The following is an 11250-nucleotide window of genomic DNA, read 5'->3' as shown; positions in this document are numbered from 1 at the left end:
ACCTGATGAGGTCCTTCACGCTCTCTGCAACAGACCCGGCCAGAAGGTGTCAGAAGCGCGGGAGAACCAGGCCCTGTTCCTTCTTAAATGGTAAACGCACTGCATTTATACAGCGCTTTTCTAACTAGGGGGCGATGTTCCTTCCCCGCTTGACGCACTAATCTTTTTTCCTGTAGGGGCGCTGTTCCTCATATCTATTTTGATCTAATTAACTTTGAAGCAGAGGTAATTCGTCTGTGGTGCTGGGGCTATTTGAAACCTTCCAAAATACAATTGATACGTGAAACCTATGTTTTGCAGATGCAGATTCAATTGAGTGTGCCAGATATGTCAGGAACGTACAATGATACACTAAACAAGTAACTTGTTGACCTATATTTTACATTTTAAAATAATTAATAATATAATCAACGCAGTTTTGAGACTGGTTGTTCCAAAACACACACACTTAAATATACATCTTATTGAGTCAATGAGGAATTTATAATTAATGACACAACACACACTTCTGCTCTTAGTGACTTTATTTAAATCTCTGCTTCCGGTTGCTCAGTAGACATTGTTACACATTGTATTTCTGTAAGGTGTGGTTATTGTTGTTCTGCTTATGGTTAACCAGGATGCAGTTAAATGAGAGCTCCGCATGTCTAAAGAAACACAGACGCAAACATCACCGTCGTCGTGTGACATCAGCCTTGACGTGGTTAACCCTTAACGGTCATGTCATCATCAGTCACACAGACGCGTCTTCAACGACCACCTCAAAGCACCCTGTCCTTCACTGCCCCCCCCACGCCTGGCCTTCTTTCATGAGGTTGTCTTTGTGAAAGAATTAGTGCCGACCTGCGAATGTTTCAGGGTATATGCACGTAAACAAGACCCCGTGGTGGCCCGGTAGTTCGGCTCGTTGCGCAGCACTGAGGACTCGTTTCTACAGCGAGAATGAGCGGTTATGACTAAGTAGCACCAAGGTGACCCTGCCTAAAGACACGTTCATGTTTTTTTTTAATATTGCACCGTAAACAGTAAGCTAGACATTCACACAAACAAGGAGCGGGAAATGAAGAGCTAACCTTCTACTGATTGTTTAAACCTTTTAGGCAACTTTTGCTTTATACTATATTAGTGCAACCCTGGAAGCTGGAGCGTGTGGAGTCATGAGCTACTCCTCATTGGAGGAGTCCTTGTCCTTGGAGTCACGCTGGTCCGCCTCTCTCTCCTTCTCTTTCCTGGACTCCTGAATCACCTGCAGAAAAAACAACCAGTCAGATACACTGTCTTTCATCCACTCGTCCGATACTTATTCCCCTTGTTCTTGGAGAGCTCATCTCTTTGATGTGAGAAGCAGGTCTGATCTGCAGGTGAACCCACCTCTCCATCGCGTGTCTCCACGGTCTTGATGACCACGGTGCGTTTGCTGGAGACCTCTGGGATCATCTCATACTCTGTGGATACAAGAAGAAAAAGTAATGAATCTTCCAATGAAATACTTTTGTGTCACTTGATACTTGAGATTGGTTTATTGGTGGTTATTCTAGTGTTAAAAGCCTATATAACTTTGAATCAGATCTCACCTCTGTCACTTGACTGGTTGCTCATGCTGAACTGATTGCTCATGTTGAACATGGGGATGGTGATCCTGTGGGGCAGAGGAGGGTGATAGGTCAGGGAAATGTGTCAATCAAAAAGTCCAATACATTGGGACTTGAACCATGAACCACGGAAAACAATAGAAACTCAAACTAAAAAGCCAAGTTTATTGGAGCTAAATAGTTAGTTAAAAAGTGAAGAGTTCTCACCGGCTCTCCTCTCCCTCCAGCAGCTTGCGGTAGGTGGCGATCTCGATGTCCAGGGCCATCTTGACGTTGAGCAGGTCCTGGTACTCCCGCAGGTGGCGGGCCATCTCGTCCTTCAGGTGGCGGATCTCGTCCTCCAGACGGCCCACGCTGTCCTGGTAGTTCCCGACCTCGTTCCCGAACTGGTCTTCCATCTCACGCATCTGCCTCAGCAAGGACTCGTTCTGAATGTCGCACGGGAGGGAGAGATCGGGGAGAGTATGAACAATATGGTAACGCAGGTGACGTAGTATTGTATCGTACGACAAGCAGTATAGTAACGCATGTAATCTGCAGTCTACTACAAACAGTATAGTGACGCATGTAATCTGTAGTCTACTACAAACAGTATAGTGACGCATGTAATCTGTAGTCTACTACAAACAGTATAGTGACGCATGTAATCTGTAGTCTACTACAAGCAGTATAGTAATGCATGAAATCTGTAGGTTACTACAAGCAGTATAGTATAGCATATAATAAAGTATTGTAGTTTAGTATAGGCAGTATAGCATCGCATGTAATATAGTATTGTAGTGTAGTATAGGCAGTATAGTATTGCATGTAATGTAGTATATTAGTGTACCACAAGCAGTATAGTATAGAGCATGTAATATAATATTCTAGTGTACCACAAGCAGTATAGTATAGCATGTAATATAGTATTCTAGTGTACTACAAACAGTATAGTAATGAATGTAATATAGAATTGTAGTAGTAGTATATTATAAAAAAAAAAATATATATACTATAGTATTAGTACACTTCTATAGTTAGTGCTGTAGTACATTATAACAGTAATGTAATGTGCAGTAATGTAATGTCTCACCGTGTTCTTCATGGCGTCCACCTCACAGTTGAGGGACTGGATCTGCCTGCGGGACTCGTTGGCTTCCTGCTTGGCCTGTCGGATGGAGTCGTTGTTCTTCTTGGCCGACTCGGTGAGGTCAGTGAACTGCAGGAGGGAACCACACGGCCCGCACGTCAACACAAGGAACCAACGCTCACCGCTCTGGAGCAGTTCCGATACCGATACCAGTATCGGAAATTCCTCAGATACTTCCTAAAATGCAGCATTGGGTATCGGTGAGCATGCGAGTCTATGCGCCGATCCTATTCCACCACGTGACTAGCTCATTCACCACCCAAGGCAGAGAACATCTCAAACGCCACGGTGCTATGCTGCGTTCGTTAACGGTCAGAGGTGGAAAGTCGGAAAGGGGAAACGCGCCATCCACGAGCTACGTGCGATCGAGCAAAAAAGTCTGAAAAACATGGATGCTCACGCTTAACTACAAGAATACAAATGTATTATTATAATCCTAGATTCGAAATGTAGATGAGCTAGTTCAGAAAAAAATTATTTGCCGACATTTAGTGAACCGACTATACATTGCGGTCATCGGAAGAGAACCCGTCAATAAGAATAAGTGCTACAAGTCGTCACAATGCTAGATGCTGTAACTGTATATACTCGGTATTGCCCCATACTCAAGTTCAGGAATTGGTATCGGTATCGAGAAGGAGAAAATGGTATCGGAACATCTCTACACTCTATGTCTGGGGTCGGGCGCTGCGTTCCTCCGCACCTTGGACTTGTACCACTCCTCAGACTCATGCATGTTCTTGCTGGCGATGGTCTCGTACTGGGCTCTGATGTCCCTCAGGGCGGCCGTGAGGTCGGGCCTGGCGGTCTGCTCCACCATCTCCATCTGCTGGTGCTGCGTCTGCACGCTCACGTGCACGTCCTGGATCTCCTGGGACCGCGCCAGCGGGAAGGGGAGGCACACGCAGAAAAACACAGCACAAACATACACACACACACACACACACAAACAGGCACGCACACACATGCACACTCACACACATGGACACAAACGCACACACACACATGCACGCAGGCGCACACACACACACACACATGCACACAAACAAGCACGCACCATCACACACACACACACACACACACACACACACACACACACACACACACACAGCAGACACACACACACACAAAGACGCACGCACCAATACACAAACACAAATACACACACACACACACACACACACACACACACACACACACACAAACCAATAACAGGTCAATAGGAGATTATCTAAGGTCAATATTCTCTTATTTTCTATGCTGTGCGTTGAGGTTAAAAGCAATGCCCTGAACTCAGTGGTTTGAACCATTGCACCAAGAGCAGACGATGGTTGGGCGTCCCTGCAGAGACGTTACCTCATCATGGAGCTTCTTGAGGAACTCAATCTCGTCCATCAGAGACTCGATCTTCCTCTCCAGCTCCAGGCGGGCCAGTGTGGCATCGTCCACATCCTGGGGGACAGAGGAGGACGTGTTGGGGGGGTTTAGCGTTATCTTCCTTGTTACGCACCTGGCCTAGGGGCGCCAGGCTACACAACAAAAAGACGGGAGACAACAGTTTCCCAATCAAAATAAGTATTTTAATCAAAGCAAACCAATCCAAGTGCTCAACTTATAATAAAAGTATGGGATGTGGAAGTCAGTAAGTCTGTAGTGTGGAGTGTGTATGCATGAGTGGATTATAGGTGTGTGTGTTGTTTTAACATAAGTGTTGAAAGGTGTGCATGGATGTGGAGCTGAAAAGAACAGAGAGGGAATGACTGGGGAAGCAGACTCTTATAGGGCGTTGGCACCCGGGCCCAGGTGCACGCCAATCCCTCCTAATGACCAATTAAGTAGGCCTAGGTCTCTGCTCCCCAGTCCTAGAAACCAATGGAAGACACAACATACAGGGAACCGTCACACCCCCCCCCATAAAGACGGAGTCCCAAAGGGATCACCGGCAACCCATTTAACATTGGATAAATATATACTATCTACTCCCTATCATACCCAACCTCTACTCCAATGGCCGCCTGCCGACTGTCACAGGCCTCCACCCCAGCAACCGGTACCACGGAAGCACTTTAAGGGGTGCAAGACAGACAGAGGCAAAAAGGACCAACGGAGACCGGACCTCAACTTTTGATTAGGCTCGTCAGTTAACTGGCATGCATGACAAGTTTTGATAAATGCTGACACATCTCTCCTCATACGAGGCCAAAAGAAATGCCTAAGTAGTCTATCATAAGTTTTTCTCACACCAGCATGTCCAGATTCATTATGCGCTACTTTTAACACTGACTGGCGAAGTTTCTCTGGCAACACAATTTGGAACACTGGTTCACCCACAAACCTTCCTTTATGTGACAGCCATTTTCTCACCAACAATGAGTCCTTCAGAAAATACCCACAAGCACTGTCAAACAGCTCCTCCTCTGGCCGTACCAATGGAAATATCTCCTTCAGATAGGCATCAGCCTGCTGTTCCGCAACCAGATCTGAACGGGTTATGGACAATGGAAAATCAGAAAGAGGTATCGAAAACTTTTCAGATACTTTTGCCTTAATTGAATCATTTAAATGAGATTTCTCTTTTAACTTAGCCATTGCACGGGTCACCGCACCCGCTGTAAAAACCTCTGGGAAGTCATGTTCACATTCATCAGCTTCCTCCGTTACCAAGGGAACAGAGGTCACCACTGCCGGCGGCAGCGGCGGTACCCCAGCCCAGACCTTAGCACCCACCAGGTCGTTGCCCAGGATCAGCGTCACACCCGGAATAGGCAGTGCTGGGCGCACAGCGAGCTTTGCTTCTCCCTGGAACAGTTCACATTTTAGGACAACATTATGCAAGGGAACCAACAAAATATTCATGTCTAAGCCCCGGATAGGAACCTTATCACCAGTGTCAGAAACATTAGTCAAAGGGAGAATACCAGCTTGAATGAATGAATCAAAAGCCCCAGTGTCCCTCAAAATAGTTACCGGTACTTCTTCCCCACCCTGCACCAAAGACACAGTCCCCTGCATGATAAATGGACGGTAAGAATTCAGAGCTACAACCGATGTATCCTCATTTGAACCGAAAGTAGGTGTAACACAAGTGGACACCGGACGAACTGGAGCTGCCGTAGCAACCCCTTTTGGTTCCCAATGACCCGCCTTAGGGGAATTTAACAAGAAGCAATCTTTTTTCCAGTGCCCCCATTTGTTACAGTGATGGCAAACCTTCCCCGAGTCACGCACATCATCTCTACTGTTGTTGGCGTTAGCTCTGGAATCGACAGGCAGAGATTTATTAAATCGGCCATGCGACTCACTGGCGGCAACATAATTGCCACCGCCCGCTCTAAACTCTCCACGGTGCGTTAAGACAAAGTCATCTGCGAGCGCCGCCGCATCTGCTGCGTTGCGTGCTTTCTGCTCACTGATATATGTTGCCACACGAGCTGGAACAGAACCTTTGAACTGCTCCAAAATCATCAAATCTTGTAAGCCTTCGAAATCTTCCACCTCCGAGGCGTTACACCAGCGGTTAAAGCTCGTCGTCAAATCACGTGCAAACTCCAAATGACTTTGTCTGTCATGTTTCTTCCAAAATCTAAACCGCTGCCTGTACGCCTCAGGAACGAGCTCGTACGACTTCAGTACCACCGCCTTAACACGGGCATACTCTTGACTGTCAGCCGCATTCATAGCTGAAAAAACCTCTTGCGCCCTGCCTGTTAAGACGCACTGCAGCATCAATGTGCGCGCCGAGTCAGGCCATTTACGCACATCTGCCACCCTCTCAAACATGGCAAAGAATGCCTCAGGATCACGTTCGGAAAACTTGGGCACCAGACGTAGATTGCCACTAATGTCAAACCCCCCTGCAGACCGTTCTGCTGGTTCTGAAAACAATGGTGCAGCCGCTGAAATCTTACCATCCCCTATCAAGTCCAATCTATTTTGCTCTACCTGCAACTTAGCCAGTTCTGTCTGCTGTTTCATTTTTTCAATAGCATACTCACTATCTAGCCTAAGTTGTTCCTGATCAGTTTTTAATTTCGCTTGCAAAATGATTAATTCTTTTTGTTGGTCGAACGTCAACCCTGACATAGCTGCTGGTGAAGGCACCTCCATTGCGGCACCTACTGCGGGAGAAAGAGACGCCTCCTCTTTCTTATCCCGTTCCTCAGTTGAAACCGCTATACCACATAGCTCTCTTTTCAAAACTTCCAACAATGTCTCCTTTAACCTTCTATCACTAGCTTCAATTTTCAACCCAAAACGATCTGCAACGTTCAGCAATTGGTCTTTGGTGCATTGATTTAAGAGCTCCACCGAGGGAGACTGAACAACGTCATCCACTGACACCATCCTGGGTATTGTGCGCTTTAAGAGCCTCCTAGCTGGCAAACCAAACAAACTAAATACAATACAAGTGTCCCCCTAGCCTATATAAACCCCAGCTAACTCCACCCTCTTCGTGTGCCGGTTGCGGAGGATTTCTACGCACTGAAGGCCACCGCAAAGGCCTAGCTCATACCAAAGGGGAGGAAAGGCAACCAATAACTGGCGACCCGCATGCCCCCCTTAGCCGTGCCCCCGAGTCGAGATATTCAGTACGAACTTCTCGCTACTGCCGCACCTGACGCACCTAGCCACCCCCCGGCCTAAACCAACGAGCTATTTTACCCAGGCAGCTAAGCGCACCTACCGGGGACACTCGTATCAAACAAATACAAAAAAAATAAAATAAACAACCAGCCAGGCAACTGTTGGCGTCCCAAATGACGTTTACTTAGCTGCACAACTACCAGAAATAAACAAGTCTCCAACCGCACAAAATGAACCAAACAGCTACCGTACTGTACTGAAATAACCAAACCTAATCAAATTAACTCAAATTTAAACAGATGAATTCAACTAATAACAATTAACTGCATCTCCCCAAAGTCTGAATAACAAGCCTGTAACATTGCTTTGTCTACTCACCGGACTGTTGACCAAACAATGGAACGACGGAACCTCCCGGAAAGATTCCCAACTGACGTCACTCCATTCACAAATCCAATACAGGAGTGAGACTAAATTGACGCTCCAAACTCACTGTACAAACAACTTATTGGACGAGCCCCCACTTTGTTACGCACCTGGCCTAGGGGCGCCAGGCTACACAACAAAAAGACGGGAGACAACAGTTTCCCAATCAAAATAAGTATTTTAATCAAAGCAAACCAATCCAAGTGCTCAACTTATAATAAAAGTATGGGATGTGGAAGTCAGTAAGTCTGTAGTGTGGAGTGTGTATGCATGAGTGGATTATAGGTGTGTGTGTTGTTTTAACATAAGTGTTGAAAGGTGTGCATGGATGTGGAGCTGAAAAGAACAGAGAGGGAATGACTGGGGAAGCAGACTCTTATAGGGCGTTGGCACCCGGGCCCAGGTGCACGCCAATCCCTCCTAATGACCAATTAAGTAGGCCTAGGTCTCTGCTCCCCAGTCCTAGAAACCAATGGAAGACACAACATACAGGGAACCGTCACATCCTAAAGATACGACTCTTTAACCGCGGGGATTCATGGAACACTGAATAGAACAGGGGTTCTTAAGTGGGGGTACACACACAAAAAAAAAGTAAACACTAAATACTAAAAGCTAGACAATCGAAAATGGACAAGTGGTTGAGATGTGAATCCGAAAACACAGATTGCGCATCGAGTATCAACAAAATGTCGTCAGTTTCAGGATAAATATATTTGAATGGATTCACCTCTTAATGCTCTGACACTCCCCTTGCGATGTGCTTCTTTTGTCGGGAGAAATAAAAACCAAAAAATCTCCCCGAAATGTTTTGCGTCGGTGTATGGGGTACTAAAATATCTTAGTGGGGGTACAATAGTATAACAAGTTTGAGAACCACTGGTATAGAACAAGCATCTGGTTGTTTACCTTGCGGAAGACAATCAGGTTGCCTTCAGCTTCGGCCCTCTTCTGCGCCTCTTCGTCCAGCCTGTAGTGAGGAGGATGAAGGAGGAAGAGGAAGGGCAACGGGTTTAACACAAGACCTCCTTCAGGCCCAGGAAAACCTTCTTGACATGGAAAAGGTTTCGTTGTGATTCCCTTTTACAATACATGCACCAGCTGGCGAAAAGCCTGGGAATCAATTTCATCAATTTGCGGTGGCCCTACTCCCAGAATTACACCGGGTCCTTTGGGATCGCCGGACGGCCTTTTCAGCTAATTTGGTTTGCTGATGGGGTCGTCTGTCCGGACACGACCTCTCCTCAGCACTTCCTCTCCCAGCTCACTTCCATCTCACTTTCTCCCTTTTCTGCTGTATCATAAAGGTTATCATCTCAAACCGAACAGCGTGATGAGAGACGACACAGATAGAAATTAGGTTTTATTTCATGCATTATTGGGTTCAATAACTACGTCTTCGGGCTACTGACTGCATCCCAGATTAAAAGTGAAAGCGTGGAGAACTGGACATCCTACAGGCGTTGATATGAGTGTAACCAGTGGCAACAATGGAGGCTGAAAAGCATCTTGTTCCTGGTGGTTCTCAACAGGCGCTGGGTGTGTCTGCACCGTGAGGCTGCTGCTGTCGCGTGTCACCCAGCGAAGACGCAACAGGACATAAACCAGATTAGTGGCATGACATCACCGGTGTGGTCGGGCCTCCTCATCTTTAATTCATGCCCTGTCCCATGCAGGGTTGTTATTCCCTAATGGGGTCTCTGGCACCGTCCCACCGGAGAGGGAGAGATGAACGCCCCCCCCCCCCCCCCACCCACCCACCCACCCACCCCTAATGGAGCCATCAGACGCATTGATTTTTCCACAAGCTATTTTCTACCACTGCTCTAAACCATAGCCACACCTTGCTTTCTCCCCTGCCCATCCTTCATTCCCCCTCCCTCCTGAAACCACTCCCTTAACCACTCCCATAACCCCTCCCCTTTCCTTGGGAGGCTCCGCCCAGTCTCTAGTTTGTCCAATTTGCTATCAAGCCTTCACAATAGACATAATAATACGGAAAAAACGTAGCCTTTGTCTCGATATTCCCCCTGCTTTGCTACAGTCTCATATCTATTCAGGAATTATCCAATTATAACCACCGTTATGTTTTCTTCTAAATCATTATTAAACTCAATCAACTTCAGAAACAATCCTATTAGTCTGTTGTACCCATTGTGTAATGCAATCAAGTAGGGTGGAACTATGACAAATCGTGGCCTGAATGCCATGCAGCGCTTTGTCATTCAGCTCCACCATCACACAGCCAATAACGTGAGAGCCTCACTAGAGGTCCTACGGCGCTAAGTGCATTACAAGAGATCACACAAAGCTCAGTGGATCTGTTGCATGTCCTCCCCCCGGACCACGCCCTACACCGCTGCGAAGAACGTTCTGGGCGCTGCGACGCCCATCGAATGTCACATCCCTGGATTACATGTCCACATTCGGGTCAAGGTTCATCTGCTCTATCTGTGTGTCTGTCTGCCGACCGGCCGGGTGTTTCTGTCTGTCTCTCTGCCTGTCTTGAGCGCTGTACCCATTCAACCGGCAGCAGCAAAGGTGCATCTGCTCTATCCGTCCGTCTGTCTGTCTGCCGACTAGGCCGGGTGTTTCTGTCTGTCTCTCTGCCTGTCTTGTCGCTGTACCCATTCAACCGGCAGCAGCAAAGGTGCGTCTGCTCTATCCGTCTGTCTGTCTGTCTGTCTGCCAACTGGGCCGGTCAGTCAGTCTGTCCCCCCTGTCGCTGTACCCCGTTCGACCGGCGGCAGCAGTGCCTCCCTCTTAACCCCCTGACTCATCCCCGGGGGGGCCCACCTCTGCCGGAGCAGGCCCAGGTCCTCGGCCAGGTTGTCCCGCTCCACGTGGAACTGGTCGCGCTCCTTGCCCACGTCGTCCAGCTGCCTCTTGAGCTCCCGCAGCTCCTCCTGGAAGAGGTCGGTGGCGCGGCTGGGCTGGCCCAGCTGCTGCTGCCCCTTGAAGGTGTTGAGCTCCTGCTGCAGGCTGCCGTTCTGCTGCTCCAGGTAGCGCACCTTGTCGATGAAGCTGGCGAAGCGGTCGTTGAGCTCCTGCAGCTCCTGCTTCTCGTTGCTGCGCGTGGCCAGGAACTCCTGGTTCACCGCCTCCGCCAGGCTGAAGTCCACCTTGTCGTAGGAGATTCGCGGCTGGTGGTGGCTGGCGCCGCTGCTTCGCCCGCGCTGGTAGGTGGTGGCGGAGCGGGAGGACACCACCGGGGACATGGAGCGCATGTAGCGGCCGCCGCCGCCGCCTCCGCTGGCGCCTCCGCCCGACATGCGGGAGGAGACGGGGGAGTAGGAGGACATGGAGATGACTTTGGGGCCGCCGAAGGTTCGGTGGTAGGAGGTGGTGGCGCGGCTGGAGGAGTGGCTCATGGTGGGTCCGGACGCGGCGGCTTTGGGGGGTCAGAACCTGGACGACTGGAGGACTCGGAGGTGCAGGCGAGACTCTTGAGAGGTGCAGGCGCGGAGCAGCGGGATGTCCGGCAGAGAGGCTCTGGGGTTTTATACCCTGGACGTATCC

At 48.5% G+C, this 11250-nt stretch overlaps 1 protein-coding gene across 1 annotated transcript; it reads right to left on the bottom strand.

Moving 5' to 3' along the window:
* Positions 1 to 506: 506 nt before the first annotated feature.
* prph (peripherin) lies at positions 507 to 11246 on the bottom strand. The gene is made up of 9 exons (XM_060068475.1): positions 10528 to 11246; positions 8641 to 8701; positions 4078 to 4173; positions 3425 to 3592; positions 2665 to 2790; positions 1800 to 2020; positions 1575 to 1639; positions 1372 to 1445; positions 507 to 1246 (listed from the first exon to the last, which is right to left on the bottom strand). Exons 1-9 carry the CDS (start codon positions 11100 to 11102, stop codon positions 1163 to 1165), a joined length of 1470 nt encoding a protein of 489 aa, XP_059924458.1. The 5' UTR covers positions 11103 to 11246; the 3' UTR covers positions 507 to 1162.
* Between the last annotated feature and the right edge of the window lie 4 nt (positions 11247 to 11250).

The sequence above is a fragment of the Gadus macrocephalus genome, chromosome 13 (genome assembly GCF_031168955.1).
Source record: "Gadus macrocephalus chromosome 13, ASM3116895v1".
NCBI classification, from domain to species: domain Eukaryota; kingdom Metazoa; phylum Chordata; class Actinopteri; order Gadiformes; family Gadidae; genus Gadus; species Gadus macrocephalus.
This window is presented reverse-complemented; position numbering and strand designations above follow the sequence as displayed.